Source organism: Bos javanicus, chromosome 6 (assembly GCF_032452875.1).
Source record: "Bos javanicus breed banteng chromosome 6, ARS-OSU_banteng_1.0, whole genome shotgun sequence".
Taxonomy (NCBI): Eukaryota; Metazoa; Chordata; class Mammalia; order Artiodactyla; family Bovidae; genus Bos; species Bos javanicus.
The window spans coordinates 16,844,154-16,863,688 of NC_083873.1; the positions used below are offsets into that span (position 1 = coordinate 16,844,154).

General features: G+C 37.6%; 1 protein-coding gene across 1 annotated transcript in view; it reads left to right on the forward strand.

Annotated features, from left to right (window-relative positions):
* The window catches only part of COL25A1 (collagen type XXV alpha 1 chain), a 509,464-nt gene that overhangs the window by 469,794 nt on the left and 20,135 nt on the right, over window positions 1-19,535 (forward strand). The window contains exons 27-31 of the mRNA XM_061419417.1: window positions 1,715-1,795; window positions 2,650-2,712; window positions 3,348-3,398; window positions 5,969-5,995; window positions 15,471-15,524. Of these exons, the coding sequence (XP_061275401.1) occupies window positions 1,715-1,795; window positions 2,650-2,712; window positions 3,348-3,398; window positions 5,969-5,995; window positions 15,471-15,524 (276 nt within the window). The remainder of the gene's footprint in view (window positions 1-1,714; window positions 1,796-2,649; window positions 2,713-3,347; window positions 3,399-5,968; window positions 5,996-15,470; window positions 15,525-19,535) is intronic.

Consider the following 19,535-nt stretch of genomic DNA (forward strand, 5'->3'; position numbering starts at 1 on the left):
GGACACTTGTAGTTTTGTAGAATATGACAGTATCTCTGAGGGTTTCCCCCTAACACAGAGATTGGCAAACATTTTTGATGAAGGACCAGGGAGTAAATGTTTTAGGTTTTACAGACCATATACATTCTCTATCAAATTTTTAAATTTTATTTTAAACATTCAGCCTGTACAAAAACAATTTCTGAGCTGAATTTGGCCCTATGCCATGGTTTGCTCACCCCTGAAAGAAATGAATCTGACAAGGCAAATGTGGACAATATTCAATATTTAGAGAGTCTAAGCACAAGAATTAGTTTCAAGATATCTGATGTTTTCTGGGCTTCCATAATTTACTCAAGAAATGACTAAAATCAAGAAAATCATAAGAAATCAAGGACATTATTTATACAGCTTGTGGAATAAACTCCTCAGAAGATTGTATTAGATAAGTAAATTAAGAGAAGAGTTATTTTAATGAGTTGTATATTGAAATCATATAATGTCACACTAAATTAACATGTGGTAGCTAAAAAAAGACTTTAGATGATCCACTGTATCCATCGGAGATCACATTAGCATTTAAAAACCCAGTGGTTTTTCCCCAGTTAATCATTATAAATAATTTGATATATATTATGATATACTACATAGACATCCCTACACATACAATAGCTGAATTTTTTTCTACAGGCTTTACAAAATCTTCTATACTAGGTCCATTGGGTTGGCTATCCTGCTGCTATTACTAGATTCCTAAAATCAACCAGGATCTGATTAGCTTTAAGATCCATCTATCTATTTAGGTACCCACCCGTCCTCCTAATAGATGACTCTGAAGTAAGTGCTATGAAATAGGTATAAGTAACAAGAAAAGAACCTTCCTATCCTTAAGTAGTTTTTAGTACAGAAAAGTTGGACAGGTTATTGCAACCAGGAAGCCCTATAATCATAACTGAAATAGCTATGATCATCTCTGCTGAAGAGTGGGCCATCTGGTCATAGTGAAGTAAGCCTCCTTGGATAAAAATGCTTAATGATGTACATTAATTTCAGTCTTAGCATTGAAAAATTCCTATGTTTGCCTTCAGAATCCACATATATCTATTTTCTCACTGTAAAACAAGAATAAAAATCACATCCTGGATCACCTCAGAGAGATGTCATGAGAACAAAATAAGAATACAAAGTGGAAGTATTTCTAAGCATTAATTGAACATGAGTGTGTAATGAGTGATCTCCCAGTCTGTAGATTGAACCATTGAAAGCTGGTGACCGGAACTTCTGCCTACAGTTAAGGAAGGATAGGGGATGTATAATGAATGGAGATGGGAGAAACTCATTTGTACCTTTCTTACTATAACACTAGGTCCTGGTTCAAAATGTGTACTGTTCTGTTATGCATTAAGTCCATTAAGTTGTTTTCAGGACTGATGACATAGAAGTAGCTACCAGGTGAAAATGTGGAATCAGAAGAAATGACGTCAACACTTATGCTTATGCTTTTCATACTTAAATGGCCTAAGCAGTAGAATTTAATCTCTTCCATTACAAGGGGAAATTATAGTGATTAATGTAGAAGGTTGCTGTAAGAGATAACTCTACCTAAAAATGAAAATCAGAATCATCTCAGCATAGGGTCCATTTGTTGACAAAATTGATCTGGAATTCCATTTTCCCTACTATGTAACCATCAATGGTCAGTATGATTCTTAAGTGCAAACCGTGTCATTTGTAGGGACTCAAAGGCTCAAAGGGAGACATGGGGGACCCAGGTATGCCAGGTGAAAAAGGAGGAATTGGACTTCCTGGACTACCGGTATGTTTATACTCTTAAAGATGTGTTCATATTGAGATAAATCAAATAATCAGAAAATAGTTGTATTATTAGCTGCAGTCTCATCCAATGATTTATATAATGTTTTTATTTTTAATATTTGAGGTATTTTTGGTTAATTACTACAACTAATTAACTAAGGCAATGGAAGAAGTTTTAAAGCATCTAACCAAATGAATTACAAAATAAACCTTTATGTTTTCTTGATTTTCACTAGAAGATAGTAAAATAAATAGAGTTGGTCATTAACATAAGGTGTAACCAATCATTTTTAAATAAATCATAATTTTAAAACCAAAAAGTACAGAATAATTAAAAACAAATTACAATAGAAAGTGTTCTCTTTATGTGTGCAGTATTATGGGGTGATGTTTTTATGGTTTTCCCCATAATATTTGCTGAGAATTTGGAAACGTAAATGTAGAAAAATACAGGAAAAAAATATAGAAAACCTCACTGCCCTAGATCATTTTTTAAAACAAGGAAATGCATAAATGTCAGTGAAAACTAAAAGACTGCTATTTAAAGTCAGCACCACCATTAAAATATGTTAGAATAGGACATATTTAGCAATGTATAATTTAACCCATCAAGCATAACTTAGTTTTTATTTACCTTATAGTTTATTTCAGAAATCATCCACAATCCTAGGGATTTGAGGAAGTTTGCTGCTTAGCTTGAAACTAAAATGCAAGAAGATAAATCCTTGTCTTACATATCATGTTGCATGATATTATAACAATTTCAAGAGGATGATGGATTTGGGGAGAAAATTCAGGTGTTCCTTATACTTTGCAAGTAACTTGACCGGCTCCACTCTTAATGGTTATTTGTAGGGTGCCAATGGAATGAAAGGAGAAAAAGGAGACTCGGGATTGCCAGGTCCACAGGGCCCTTCCGTAAGTCCGTGGTGGTTCAACGTTCATGGTTCCCGAAAAACCCTGAAATGGACCAGTTATTTACCAACTTCAACCCGTGCCAGATGGCTTATCAACAGTTGAAAGACCATGATCCTCTTGGTCTGTCAAGCTATACAAGAAATATCTGTCAGCCTTGTACAGGGAGAGACAAAAGTGTCTCAGAGGTCTGAGTTTGAAGCAATTTTTCAGAGGACTGTCTAATCCTGAGGAGAAAATCAGTGGTTTTCCCACGATGCTTGTGGGTCGAGCTCTGTGCACATAGAACCTACGTTTTTTTCTTGTTTTTTCTCTCCAGAGCTTAGTGAAATATTTGAAAGTTTGAACGTGGTTGTAGCATTATAGCATTTCTTGGTAATCAGTTGCTTCCTTTTCTTTTAATGTGCTTTTGATTTATTCTGGCTTTTGTAGAACAATTGTATTTTTTTTTTAAGTTAAGTTTGTTTTTTTTTCTCACAAAGGAATTTCCAAATGTACAGAATCAAGCACATTACTTCTTCCAGTATCCTTCCTCTGCAACCATTAATGGCCTGAGCAGAGCCCTAGCTTGAGACTCAAGCCTAACTGCCTTATCTAAATGAAGTGACCAAATCTATATTTATTTTCCTGACATGCAGGTCATAGGCCCACCAGGCCCACCAGGTCCCCACGGCCCACCAGGCCCCATGGTAAGTTTCCCTTCTCTCCAAAATGGAATCATTTGTTTAAGAGCATACCTCCAGAGAAAGCATGAACTCATCCCTCAAAACAGCCAGCTTGTATCTGGTACTTCCCAGGCGGAAAATAGGAGGTGTTGTTCTGATTTTACCGTGTTGTCTTTCACTGTCCCAACCATATCTGTTGGAAAGCAGTAGGGGAGTTTTGCGATAGGAAATCTGAAGAAATAGGTTCAGCAAGTTTTACTGTACCCTCTCTGGTGACTAACAACACACAGAATCTGCAGTGTGGGAGACCCCCATTCGATCCCTGGAACAGGAAGATCCCCTGGAGAAGGGAAGGGCAACCCACTCCAGTATTCTTGCCTGGAGAATTACATGGACAGAAGATCCTGGCAGCTATAGTCTATAGGGTTGCAAAGAATTGGACACGACAGACCAACTAACCCTTCACTTTCGCATAGTATGAACACTGAAAAATCATTTTAACCAATCACTGTTCTAGGCCATTAATACCATAACAAGTTTAATATTTATAGCTATTAATGAATGTTTTTAACAAACTTTGGTGGGAGAGAGGGGTCTGAACCCTACATGACTTTTGAGATTTTAGTTCCCTGACCAAGGACTGAACCTGGGTCCTTGATAGTGAGAGCTCAGAGTCCCGACCACTGGACCACCAGGGAATTCCATGTTTCTGACGACAGAGGATGAGATGGCTGGATGGCATCACTGACTCGATGGACGTGAGTCTGAGTGAACTCCTGGAGTTGGTGATGGACGGGGAGGCCTGGAGTGCTGCGATTCATGGGGTCGCAAAGAGTCAGACACGACTGAGCGACTGAACTGAACTGAACTGAACCTACTTTGAGGGTTGTGACCCTTTAATGAAACATTCAATAAGAACATTTATAAAACAGTATGAAAACAGAAGCTCACTTCTACACATGATATGTTAATATATTGTTGGATCTTTTTCTTTTCCCTTTTTACGTGCTTTGGCAAATACAGTGTTCACTGCAGATATCTTTCAGTGACCAGTGGAGAAATGACTGTGTCCTCATAGAATTCATGTTCGGTGAAGAAGGTAGCCATTAAGGCAGCATAATTCTCCAAATGTCTACCTAATGACTGTTGTATTAAGGCTGAAACTAGAAGGCAGAATGCTCCAAATGCTTTTGACTGGGACGGATTGGGAACAAGTCAGGCAGCCTCTTAGGTCACATTCATCTTAAAGGTGACTCAATAAACCATATATCCTCAACCCCGGAGATTAAACAATGTGTCAGTCTCTCTTTACTCCAGTTGTGCTCCAAGAAAGAGCATCATTGGAATGGTCTAAACCACAGAGCATAACACCAGATCCCAATCATCTACTGGGTTTCTATTTCATACCACAAAACAGTTATAATTAACCATATTTTTATAAAACTAGGCAGTTCCTTAAGAATCAAGAAAATGGCATACCTTTGGCTTTTCTGTACTCCCACCACTTTGTTAGAAAATTAAATTTAAAATGCTATATCCGTTCATATTACAAAATTAATTAGTTTAAAGGAATTTAAAACCACTTCTAAAATGAAATAATACTTGATAAGATGACCACTTCCTGAAAATGTTTATGCACAACTTATTCAAAAGGAAAATGTTATTCCAAAGTAGACATGTATAACAAATCTATCTATTGCTTGATTAAAAAAAAAAAACTTTTTCCTCTTGTACGATTTTGCTGACAAGTATTTAAATACTCCTGTCTCCAAATAGTTTATTTAAATGACTTGAAATTTAAAGCAATCCACAGTAACCTTTATTTAGTTAATTTAGCTTAGCTAATTAGTCTCTATATTTAGATTTTCCCCAAAATATATGGGAAAAGCCCTGACTATGGATGTGTTATGACTTCCTTCCATTGGTCAAGAGTTATTACATTTGAGCCTTGAATAATTCATCTTTGTAAAAATAAATGCATTCTAAATACCAATGTTTAGCAGTCCTCTCCTAGAATCCTTTTCTTAGCCTTAAATTAAAGAAATGATCCAACAGGGTTCCAAACTTGACTATCAGTCTCCTCACTTTCTTCCTCCTCTAGATTTTTCAAAACCTTGAGGTTAGAGGAGTTAATAATTGAAAAGATCTCCTCTACTGATACTTAAGAGTTCCAAATGTATTTTTGGCAAATTTCTGTCTTTTAAGGTTGACCTCTATTTCATATAAATTCATAATGTATCTCACATAGTCCACCTAGATTTTTTTCGAATAGGAATTTGAGAAATAGAAGTAGTATGGGTTCACAAACACTTTTTTCTGGGTGTTTTTTTCCCTCCCTTGTGACCCTGGCAGATTCCCCTCTCCCTGTCAGAGATACTCAGCAGAAAGAATTGCTATTAATGTATTTCCTATTGCAGAGCTGTCCACGAGCTGGAAGGAACTTTCACTGAGTGTTAATACCCACTGGCCTGCCTCTAGCTGTAGATCAAACAAGATTCTTGTTTTACATCTCTTTTGTTACTTCATATAATAGTCACTTCTGCTGAGAAACAGTGATTCAGTTCTTAATTAAAAGCTGTGTTTTCCGTTTTCAGGGACCCCATGGGCTTCCTGGACCAAAGGTAATCCAACAAATCCCTTGTTTGTTTGATTCTATTTCATTGTTAATCATGGAGAAGCATGACAGACGCATGCCTGTCCTGTCTTATTTATTTGTCAAGTAATGTTGATAATCTTTAAGCCTTTAAGTATCCAGATGTTTAAATTTCACAAGGAATGACTTGCCACAAATTTAAGTGATATCACCTGGAGATTAATTAGTCCTCATTTTGCCTTTTTCCTTGTCACTCTGTCCGTTTCTTAAGTTACTAATCACAATATTATACTCAAAATCAACATTCCAAAAGGAAAACAAAAGTGAATCTGATGAGGTTCTGAGACTAGTCCAGATGCTCTTTCTTAGTATGGTGTCTCTAGTTATATATTCAGATGGTATTGGTTGATACTTCTTATTTGTCATAATAGCAGTACTGCATCTAAATGCTTTGATTGTCCAGCACCTTAATTTTGCATTTCCCTGTAAGTCACTAGTGTATAATGAGGTAGGGCATATCAAGTGTGCTATACTGAGAAGATTACATCACATACATGTATTCTACATTTGACCTAACAAGAGAACAATGGAGGATAGCCCTTCCTTGTCAGAATTAGTGCAGGTCAAATCGTGAAGATGGATGAAGATGTGTTCTTTGCCTTCGTGTAGACCAAGAAGACACCTTGGAGGATTAATATGAGACAGACTTCTTCCAGTGAGCGTCTGGGATAAGGACCCATCTTCTAATCTCAGCTTTGTCACTGACAGGCCATGGGTCACCTTGGGCAGATTATGTCCCCTCTCTAATCCTTCCTTTACTCGAGGAGTTAACTTGCCTCAGAGTGTTGTGATGATTGGATGAGGTGTGATTATAGAACACTTAGCAGAAGGTCTGTGCAGCTGTTGATAAACACCCACTACATGTCAGCTGTTGTGGCACTCCTGTTGTGATACTTTGTTCTGAACAGAAAAATTTAGCTAGTCCTCAAGGCTGCTTGGGGGCTTCGCTCGTGGCTCCGATGGTAAAGAATCTGCCTGCGATGCAGGAGACCTGGGTTCAATCCCTGAGTCGGGAAGATCCCCTGGAGAAGAGAATGGCAACCCACTCCAGTATTCTTGCCTGGAGAATCCTGTGGACAGAGGAGCCTGGCAGGCTATAGTCCATAGGGCCACAAAGAGTTGGACATGATTGAAGCGATTTAGCATGCATGCATGCGTGCGAGGCTGCTTGAAAGAAGATTCACGACTCTTGACAGCTCCTCAGTAGTGAGTTGATGCGTTTAGTGGAGATGGGTTGGGGGAACACATAAATGCAACCTTGGCACTGAGTTGAAAAGCCCATAGGCAGCCCACTGTCTCTTCTGAGGATTCCCTCTGGCCCACCCCACTTTCGGGGTGGTACAGGGATTGCTCTGACTCCAGAAACCTGAGTTTCCTTTTTGAGGTAAAGTAGGTGACTCAGCCAAGAAAGGAAAAAGTTCATGCCTCTTTATTCTTCTTAAAATACTTTGCCTTCTGGTAAGGCCAATGAGTGACAGTGTCATGCCAATGAGTGGCATGAATTATTGTTTAAGATAAGGGCACTGTTGTAGGGGTCAAAAGAGAGAGATTATCTATCAGCTTTGTCTTAGTACTTATCTAACCTCCTTGGATCTCTCTTCTCACACTGGACTAAATACTATTTCCTTCTCTTGGTCTCTCTTTGGATTTTAAGGTACTGCTAAGGACCAGATTAATTGTAATGACTCAGGCCAAAGCCACCAAGATCATTTTTAATTCTATGAGTCATTCAGTTACCCCATCACCATTAAATTAATAGATGCCCAAGATCCTTTTGATATCTACAATGCAGTTATTTACTTTGCTTACACTTAACTTCAATTGTTACTTAAATCATAGATTTCAGAGAATTAAAAGGTTGAAAGCCCCATATAGATTACCTGTGCTAGCCCCTTGATTTTATAAATATTAAACTATGGGCTCAGAAGATTTAGGTTGTTTTCCCTAAATTACACTGCTAAGTAAGTGAAAGATCTGGGACTATAATTTAGGTTCAGAGTTGAAATTTTTGGCCCAAAATTGGGAAAGGAGTATGACAAAGCTGTATATTACTTAACTTATTTGCAGAGTATATTATGCAAAATGCCAGGCTAGATGAATCACAAGCTGGAATCAAGATTGCCAGGAGAAATATCAAGAACCTCAGATATGTAGATGATACAATTCTAATGGCAGAAAGTGAAGAAGAACTAAAGAGCCTCTTGATGAGGTTCAGAGGAGAGTGAAAAAGCTGACTTGAAACTCAACATTCAGAAAACTAAAATCATGGCATCCGGTCTCATCACTTCATGGCAAATAGAAGTGGAAAAAGTGGAAGCAGTGACAGATTTTATTTTCTTGGGCTCCAGTATCACCGCAGACAGTGACTACAGCCATGACATTCAAAGACCTTTGCTCCTTGAAAGGAAAGCTATGACAAACCTAGACAGTGTATTAAAAAGGAGAGACATCACTTTGCTGACAAAGGTCCAAATAGTCAAAGCTATGGTTTTTCCAGTAGTCATGTACGGATGTGAGTGTTGGACCATAAAGAAGGCTGAACACCAAAGAATTGATGCTTTCAAATTGTGGTGCTGGAGAAGACTCTTGAGAGTCCCTTGGACTGCAAGGAGATCAAACCAATCAATCTAAAAGGAAATCAGCCCCAAATATTCATTGAAAGGACTGATGCTGAAGCTGAAGCTCCAAAAGTTTGGCCACCTGATGCAAAGAGTTGACTCGCTGGAAAAGACCCTGATGCTGGGAAAGATTGAGGGCAAGAGGAGAAGGGGTTGACAGAGGATGAGATGGTTGGATGCATCACTGACTCAACAGACATGAATCTGAGCAAACTCTGGAGGATAGTGAAGGACAGGGAAGCCTGGCATGCTGCAGTCCATGGGGTCGCGTAGAGTCAAACATGACTGAGCGACTGAACAGTAAGCTACCTTCTCAATTAATGCTCACTGCTATCAATGTGTGATTCCTCACCAAAGAAATTCATAGCTTACCAAGGCTGCCCTGTCTATTCATCATCTCAAGATCACTTGCTAAATCAAAATCCGCACACATGCAAAGCCATGAATCTCAAGTTTCAATCAGTTAACTGACATTGATTGCTGAGCCTTGGCTTTAATCTCACATTGATTCTAGCTCTGTGACAGTCACAGGATCATACTTCCTATCTCAGAACTGCCTGAATCCACTAAGTCATGCCAAGGTGTATATTATTTTGTGACCCCTTTGAAAGTTCAAATATAGAGCACGGTTCCATGGATGAGTCTGGCTCACTGTTCCCTAGAATTTCCTGATGAGGAGAATTACCTGGGGGACATTAACAATATCATTCCTACTATTAACAATATCGTTAATATTAATGTTAATGTTCCTATTAACAATATCATTAATATTAATGTTAATGTTCCTATTAACAATATCGTGCTACTGTGGCCTAGGTGGGGCCCTCGACTCTTTACCAAGCACTGCACTGACTTTCATCTTCAGGCAAATAGGGGAGAAATACTGCCCAGGTTAATAATCCTTCCTGCCATGCAGGCATAATCTCTCCCCTCTCCCACCCCCACCACTCAAGATTGTATAAGCCATTTGAAAATGAAACCATCTTTCTTTCTCAAGTCTTTCAAGATCTTATGATTAAATTAGTATCTATACTTAAAAGGTGAAAAGTGGACAGGTCACAATTCTATTTCTAACATGCTGCTGCTAATAGAAAAGAGTGTATTGCATTTTTAGATTTTTAAAAACAGAGTTGAGAATTTATCACTTTTCATGACTTTTATAATGTCACATTAAGTTAACTTCAAACCTCCTTTATTCTAACTATTTATTTATTAATTATTATTTATTTTAACTATTCTAAATATTTAGAATATTCTAACTATTAATTTATTAACTATTTTTTTCTACTCTATTTATGGTTAGTAAAACCCATAAAAGTTTTGTGATCTTCACATTCTCTTCCAGGGTTGGCTATTTGTTGTCTATCCTATCGATTAATCCACATAGGGACCTGACTTGGCAATGTCCATGAATGAGGAGTCACCAAATGGCATTACTTCAAACATTGGCCTCTACATTTATCACAATCCCCTGGACAAAATGCTTAAAGGCTTAAAATATTCGTTTGTAACACTGTCCTGCATATTCCAGTTTTCTATTCCAGCAGAGTGGCTCTTTCCTGCTGAACATCCTTGCGCATCCTCTACTCTGACTGTTTTGATTTGCTTGGTCAGAACAATGTAGCATAACACTAATTTCCTTGAACTAAAACTGAAAATATTGGAGCTCAGCCATATACTTTTTTGGTCATAAGGAGCAGATTTTCTAAGGAATTTTGCTTCCTAGAAAATTATTTAATTCCAGCTTGTCCATTTTTTGCATTTTTTAAATTAGTTTCGAACTGGTACAAGACAAATCTAGCCTGACTCTGCTGTTACCTAAAACTGGAATCTGCAACCGTGTCAGAGACTGGCTCTCTTCTCTCACAGTTGAAACACCCATGATAGCAACCAAAATTGGCATTTGCTTTTGCATTTAGGGTGAACCAGGGTTAAATGGTGTTAAAGGATTGAAGGGTGAACCAGGTCAAAAGGGTGACAGAGGACCCCTTGGTCTTCCAGTAAGTAAAGAAAACTTTCCATTTCGGTGCAAATCTCAGACTATTCTTTCTACCCTAAGTAACAACTCTGGTTTACTCGGTGACTACCATACAGTTGAGATTTCTGTAATTAGAAAACATATTGTGTTCAAGCAGAGCTCAGCCCAGTTTTATTTTCTCTGATGTCTGCTCATGTGTCAGAGGAAGACCCCATAACAAACAACACCATGAGTGTTCAATTACATACGTGCCAGGCTTCCTCTTTTACAGCTGACAGTTCTTCCCCCATCACCCTCCCCTTTAAAGAAAATGTTATACAGATTGTTTCATAATTTCTCCCAAACGCTTTTATGGTTTAGTGTAGGGTAAGATCCTCCCTGAATTTTCATTTTTTCTTCTTTGATACTGGAAAGCACAGCCCCTTGTCAGTGGCAGGCATGCAGTTGGCCATTGCTGAAGGCGTGAGTTCAGTGCCGTGGCTCCTACATTAATCAGTCATATCGTGGTCTAAATGTTGTGTGTTGTTTGTGTTGGAAATGCCCTCTTATGAGGTTCTTGTGGCAATTATAAATAGTATGGAAGAAGTATTTCGCAGTTATTTAGAGATTTTTTTTATTTTGAATGAAAAGATTGCATCTTTCATGCTCTTTATGCTAGTCTTCTTTCTGCAATAACTAAAAAGTTATTAAATGATCATTAAATATAGGGTTTTTTGGTTTGGGCCACACTGGGTGGCGTACAGGATCTTAGTTCCCTGACCAGGACTTGAACTGTGCCCCCTGCAGTGGACACACAGAGTCCTAATCACTGAACTTCCAGGGAATTCCTAAATGTGAGCTTTAGTTTCAAGCTTTTTTTTTTTAATTTCAAGCTTTTTAATATTCTTTCTATTCAGTGAATGCAGACAAAAATCAGTAGAGAACATTATAGATTACATTATTAAAATATGACATAAAAATGGTAATAGAAAATATTTCCTATACATATTTTATGCATAAAAAATTGGTGACTACTTATTTTACTTTTTCCACAGGTACTGTATTATAAGTACTAAAGTATTCCTCTTGATAGCCAATGCCTTACATAATTTCAGGCATATAGTGATGCTTAATATGCATTCATTTATTGAATGAATGATGTAAGTCTTACATTAGAATATAGGTTAAATCACACCAATTAAATCATGCCACAAGTGTGAAATCCAAAACCTCTATAATGACTGTGAGTCAGGAATTCACATTCCAGGTAAATATTAATATAATATTATTTGTGTAAAAATTTTATCATCCCCTTATTTATTTTTAAATGCTATAATAGTGGTGGCTCTGAAGAAAGTATCAAAAAAGCAAAGTAAAAATTTGGATTTCTATTTTACTTAAACCCTCAATTTTATTTCTTTGAAGTTTGCCCTAATTTCAAATTTAGGATGGTCAACCATTTTTATGCAACATTTAGCCAAAAGCTCTACATCTTCTAGCTCTAAACAAACAATAACACACACATTTTTAAAAATTTTAATCATTTCTAGCTAAATTAAATTTTGCAGTTATAATCTGATTCACAATAGGATTGTACAGAAGGAATTGTACAATAAAAAAACTAAAAGTACCCCCAAATGTATGATGTAGCATCATTGGTAGAGTTTGCAGCTGGAATAGATTGTTTTTCTTCCATTTTATATTATTAACTACATCTGAAGCATAAAATGGGGAAATAGTTCTGCAACCTTGCCAAGAGAATTTATAGAACTAGTGCATTGTCTTTCTTAAATACTCCTTGATCAAATCAACATTTTCAAGGGCTATAAATAAACATTTGAGTTTTGAGATACAAAAGCCATATTAAAAAAGTAATTGTGCTTACTCTTAAAACAAGCATTGAAAATGTCATCTTTTGGTCATACGTTATACATAGCCTAGGGATGAGGAAATAAAAGCATGCGTTGCCTGAACACAGCATTAGATTTTTAAAGCATTTCCCACTCAGACTCTGATGCTTGATTGTTTGTAGTGAGCTGAGGAACAATGTTTGGGGCAGTTAATTTTTGTTTGGACTCAGGAAATTTTTCTGCCTTTTTCCCATTCCTAGAAGTCCCTCTAGTGGTGACTAATGTGAACACAGTAAGAACAACGCAGAAACAATTATTGTTTGTGTAAAATCCAGAGTCACCCTGACATGTTAAAATTCTGCATTTGTTTTTCATAAATGCTATTTTAACAAGTAAAACTAGAGCTCCTTTCCTCTCCTCTGAAATTCTAACTTGATTATTATAATGAGCCCTTACCTAGGAGACTGGCCATTATCTTTTTTCCAGAACCTAAAGTAATATATTGTGAATAGCACAGTCTTTAGAAAATTTAATTTCATATGGACATTAGCAACCCGGACTGTTACTGGTAACTATTTCAAAGCCCACTTTATAAACCTCATTCACTTGATTTCCAAATAAGAATTTGCTGAATGGAAATGTCATTAAAATGCCATCATCTGTGGGGTGTTTATTGTCATGTGCTTTGTTTTGTTTTTTTAACTAACAATTTGTAGCGATGTGATTTTCATCTCAGAACCCTGTGACTGCCTATTATGTTGTTTGAAGTGTTACATTTGTTCATCAGTACCTCATACTAATCTCTGTTCTTGTCATTTGTGTCACACCCACCAACCCTGCTACACACAGGGAGCATCTGGCTTAGACGGAAAGCCAGGATCCCGGGTGAGTCAGCACCTCAACTTGCTCCAACATGTTTTGTGGCTATGAATTTTATGCTTTAGGACAGACTCCCATCAAACGATGAGGAGTGCATGGGACTGGAGCGGAAGGAGAAGGTGGACAAAGAGAGTGACCAAAAAAGGGAGAAGCAGAGGGAGCATGGGTGGCAGGCCTGTTTGAGACACAGCCTACACTCCAGAACATCTTCTGAAGCCTGGGTTCAGGTCCGGATAACTTGCAACACGGGAAGAATGACCAGTCTGATTCACTTCATTGTCTTAGAATCCCAGACAGATTTTTTTCATAACCGATGGATACATCCCGCAATTCCATGTGAGAGGCCCTCTGAAGGAATCAAAATCATGTGAAATCATTTTAACTTGTTTTCCTTTTTTATGTTCATGTCTATATTAGAAACGTAACTTCTTCCCTGGAACTAACTTTCAGATCTCTGTGCATTGAAATGATTCATCTGTCTTCTGTCACTTTGTCTCTTTTCTGTGGTTCTTCAGAGCTCCTTCTCTTAAAGTTCAGCTTCAGGTCTTCAATATTTAGAAGTTTTCTGAGGATGAGCTTGGACTTCAGGCAGTAAGAAAGAGATCAAACTTGATGATAATGCAGCAACGCTAGAATGAGTTTAAAACCCCGAATTATTTCATGTCACAAGGCTCTAATATTGTAAACAAGAAGAGTAAAAGAGAAATAGGAATACTGTTTAAAAAAATTGTGCTGGAATAGCTCCTATGTTTGTAAATGCCATAACAAATTCATTACAAATCTAAGCATAGTCTTCCTGAAAATGAACAAATATATCTGAGGTCCTTGCTAGATATTTTAAAATAATTTTATTTATTTTATTTTTATTTTTGGCTGTACTGGGTCTTTGTTGCTGCCCAGGCTTTTCACTAGTTCCGGAGAGTGGGGGCTGCTCTCCAGGTGCAGAGCTCTGTCTTCTGATTGCAGTGGCTTGTCTTGCTGCTGAGCACAGGCTCCAGGGTGCGTGGGCTTCAGTAGTTGCGGCACAGGGTCTCAGTAGTTATGGCTCCCGGCCTCTGGAGCGCAGGCGCAATAGTTGTGGTGCAAGGGCTTAGTTGCTCCGCGACATGTGGGAATCTTCCCAACCCAGGCATTGAACCCATGTCTGCTGCATTGGCAGGCGAAATCTTTACCACTGAGCCACCAGGGAAGCCCCTTGCTACATTTTTAAGCATCAAAAGAAATTCCAAACTCCTCAATTTATTTACTTATTTTTTATTTTATATTTTTGCCACACCCCACGGCTGCAGGATCCTTGTTTCCTGACTAGGCCTCGAACCAATGCCCCCTGTAATGGAAGAGCAAAGTCCTAACCACTGGACCATAGGGGAATTCCCAAGCTCTTCAATTCTAAAAACCTGTTTCAGGACGTTATTATTTTCACTGGACCCCAGTGTTCCTTTGTTCGTTCAAATATTGCCTAGTCTGCCACAAAAATCCTAATCCTGAATCAGAAGGCCGGAGGGCAATTATGCCATTAGATCACCTGGCTGCCTGGTTTGTGCCTTGCAAGCTCACAGACCTGAGCCACTGCAGCAGAACCCATGAGAGGAATTCCTTCCTCCTAAGCCCCCTGCTCCTTCCAACAGAGCTGAAGAAAGTTTAACCAGTTAAAATATTGTTCTCATTTATTTAACTTTTTTTTTACTTCTATAACTGTTCGAGCCTCTTAAGCAGCTGAAAACAAGACTTCAGAGCATTTGTGGCCAAGAGGAGTTGGGGGGTAACTGTGGGGCCAGAGAATGGATGTGAATAAGAGGTGATGTGAAGCAAGAACAATTACATTTTTCTTCATATGGTTTTAGGGGCAAAGTGAAGATGTTCCATTTAGCCAGGGAGGAAATAGATAATTAAAGTTGATGCACAGTTTTGTGTGTGTGCCTTTCATTGAAATATGCAGTTATATAAATCATTCCTTTTGCATGAGTTTCTTGAAAACTACTGGCCTGAAAGAATCAAGAATAAAGCAGTTTGAAAGGAGATGTGTCATCTTACTTTCTAAGGCATATTCACCCAGGAAAAGTCCAGGATAAATTATAACTGCATTTCTTACAACCCTTGGGATATGTCTCATATCTTCTTATTTTTATCTTTTTTTAGGGTACAGATGGCCCTATGGGACCCCATGGCCCTGCAGGTCCCAAAGGAGAAAGAGTAAGTCACTCCTGAGGTTATAGAGCTGTGGCCTAAAGAAAACACAAAGTGTGGCTTTTCCTGTTTAGCTGATCTGATATGTTCATTTCCCAGAAGAAATAAAAGACCATCTAATAGTAAATGGAAATAGATACCGTCTTAAGTTCTACTCAAAGTCCTCACACAGGGAGAATGACAGAGTATTAGAATATGACTGCTTTAATTTAAAAAAAAAGCAAAAACAATGCATATATTTTCATAGCTTAAATAAATAGCTCAGACCATTGCTTCTTAACCCATAAGGAAGATGTTTTCATTGGGCCTTTATCCAGAAAGTTGAAGTCAATAGGGCTAAAATTTCCAGGATTATATAATCTGGTTGATAATCTTTTATATAAAGCTCTTGTATTCATTCAGAATAAGTTATAACCTGTTTTTAAGAGAAATTACAAAACCTAAGTATTCTCTGCACAGTTACACATGCTTCTTTTATTTTAAGCAAAAGAATAGCCTTTCTTTAATCATAAGGAAATAATTTTAGTGCTTTTTAAAACAAAAACCTCTTACAACCTCTCTATATCTTTGAGGGGGAAAAAGAAATTCAGTGTAGAAGATAAATATCTGACACAAAAAAGAAATGTACTAAAGCATCAGCAGCTGGTTATCTTTCTAGAACTTCTCTCCCTTTTTTTTTCTGTTTTTCTCTCCTTGTCTTTTCCTCACCTTGGAAAACTTAGAAGGTTTTTTTGTGTCTGAGTAGAACTGTGTAATCAATTTCCCCACCATCCAGGATGGATGTAAAGAAAGTATCCTAATAGTGAGGTCTTCAAAATGTTGGGATGATTTGCTGTGCATGTTTGTGGTCTTTTAAAACTAGATAAGAGTTTCATCAGTCTGGGATAATTTGCTTTAAAACAGAGAGCCATATAGAGATTTCTTTGGCATACATTCCAATCCTATAATATCATGTCCTATAAAGTGAAATCATTTAGTAAATATTTATCACATTACAATATACAAAACACAGGGTACTCTAGTGTGAAATGGAAATGCTCTCCTCCCATTTGTGAAGTCTGTTTTGCTAATTGTTCTAGTGAATTGCATAATACTATTATAATTGATTCATGATCCTATAACCTTTTATTAATACACTGTATATATTTACTCAGTACAGTAAAGGAATCAGCTATATTCCATGATTTAAAAGAGTTTATAATCTAATTGTAGAGGAAAAAAATATCTGCAAGGAATAACTTGATAATGATGCCAAAATGAATACAAATAGTGCCAGCTGTGGATTCAGTGATGAGGAAAGCTGGTGTTACTCAAGAATGCTTCTAGAACGGAGTGACTCCTAAAGGAAGAAATCATATGAGCCTGATTATCACTGTCTTATTCCTAAGATCAAACCAAAGACTTATGAAGATCATCTTACTTAGAAATATTTAAAAGCCAAGAGTCTCACGCTGCTGATGCATTCAAGCATTGTATCAAGAGATTCAGCACGTGGACTAAAAATGGAGCACCAAATCTCAAGTAGTCTATTGGCAGAAGGCCCTGGGACTCAAGAGGGTTTACCGTTTGGTAAATCAGCTGTTACTTCCGAGAGCTCTGCAGTGTCACAAGAGTATCAGGTCTCAGCGCTGGGGCGGAATGCACCAGGGGAGCAAATGAAATGACTAAGAATTTGTGCAGGCATAGTTTAAGTCAAATGGTGTGCAGTGTAAAGTGTTATGCTTATATTTACTCGGCGTGTTAACTATCTTAACTGGATCAGATAGCAGTACTCTCCAAGTGTCCCTCACCCTAAGTGCTAAACTGGAGTGTGATTCTCAGAGTTAATTGGTTGAGGTGCCATCTGGACTCTCTTGAAAAAGTTTCAAATTTTAAAGAGGCAGGAATCAAGAAAGGGGGCCATTCTAGATTAATCCCTCAATGTAGACAGGCAAATTAAAAATCCTGAATGAAATGAGACAAGCCTAAAAGAAAATAGGTGTTTGATGGACAGTACTGTTTGAGAATTGTCAAATACATGACTAGCAGTATTAGTATGCATGACTAGTAGTAGTAGTATGCATGACTAGCAGTATTGAGTACACATGACTAGCAGTGTTAGTACACATGACTAGCAGTCTTAGTATACAGCTCCTCAGAGCACCTGATGGTCCTGCCTTCAGCTGATTTCTTCATCTTGGCCTTGTAACTACTTAGAAACTCTGTAGAATGTGTTAAATTTGAGAGAGGGTCAGCATTCTTTTGGAATGAATTAATCCAGGAAAAGAAGTGGCGCATTCAAAACCATGTGTTAATATTTCACTCCTAAAAGTTTTCAAACGAGGACCGTTAGGATGATTTTGGTTCTAAGTGACAGAATCCCAACTCAAAATGGCTTTAAACAGTAAAGAAATTGATAGTTTTATGTAGCAAAATATTCGAAGAAGGAAGTCTAGTCTTTGCTTCTGTGCCCTTTCCCTGGCTGGCTTTGCCTTTTGACCACAGGCAAGCTGGTTACAGTGGTTCCAGACTTCCCCTCTGGAGAGGCATCAGCAGAGAACAAACACAGGGCCCCTCTTCTCCTTTATCTTCCTTAGCATCAAGGAAACCTCTGCCCAAGCTTCCCAGCAACTTCCCCTGACACCTCAGTGACCAGAATTGGGTCATATGTCCATTTCTGAAACAGTCACTGGCGAGGGGGATGCAGTTGTCATTATTAGCTTAAAGTAATTATTTGGGATGGGCAGTTCTATAAATGGAGTTTTCCATAGACAAATGCTTCATGACGGCTTTATTCAAATCAGTCACGGTGTATTAATTTTAAAAACAATAAAGCTGAGGTATTTAATCAGAGGAGGAAGGAGGGACTAGGTATATCTTAATAATCTATGGAGATATTTCAAACTAGATCTACTCTAATCCATTGAGTTTCTTCAAATTAGACAGGCTCCAAGTTATGTGAATTCTCCTTCTAAATCCCCACCTCCCACTACACACACACACCCACACACATCGTCACCGTCAGCACCACTACCTTGTAAAAAAAATCATAAATAACACTGCCAGATGGCAGCACTTATTTTGAATAAGTACTCTTTGGGTTGCCAAGCCCTTCATTAAAAACAAGACCTTTAACTGTACAATAACAATGACAGTTATTATTTATGGACATATTATTTAGCAAAATATATTTCATAGTTTATAATAACATTTCATCTTTAGAAAAATTACTGCAGAACATGTATTCTTCTGATTTTACAGCCAATGAAACAGACACAGAAAGGTTAAGAAAATTACTCAAGGCCACACGACTAGTAAGTGCCAGAACTGGCATTCAAATTTAAATCTGTTTCATTTCAAAGCCTGGCTACTTTACTGAATGCAACTCCTGTTCTTTCAGTAATAAACATGAAGTAATAATGGAACTTTTACTAAGTTCAACAAGATTTTATTGTATTTATTCCCAGTAATTTGATACTATATGTGCCTCTAAGTGACAGTGTTAATTAGCACCAACAACTCCTAAATTTAAAGATTGTTAACAGTGAGTTTAAATTTGCCCCCATGGCAATCTAGAGAGTAGAGAAACACAGAATAACCCTTGGATCTGTATGCACAGTTATCAGCTGAATTTGTCATTTTACCCTTGAAAAAGATTTAGCACCTTTATACTTCCTCAAGGGTGGTGATAAAAGAAGGTAACATTTTCTGTTTGGCCCTCGTATAAACATCGCCATTCCTCCTCAAGTTTTTATTCTATGGACTGTCAAACTTTGGAGATGGCAGCAGAAGAAAATCCTACTTGAAATGCAGAACATTTATTTCTCTATTATCACAATTATATCATATTCCTGGAACCACCTCCAATTGCACTTTTATAAGTGTTCAGATTATTGTCTAAGCCAAGGTAAACTATTCTCCTTCAAGAGGTACATGGAGAGAGCGATGAAGGCAGTAAATTCCTACATTATCAAGCATTGAAGAGAAGGCATAAAAGTTTTTAAACCCTCTTTTTCATAAAGGAAGATAAACATGCAC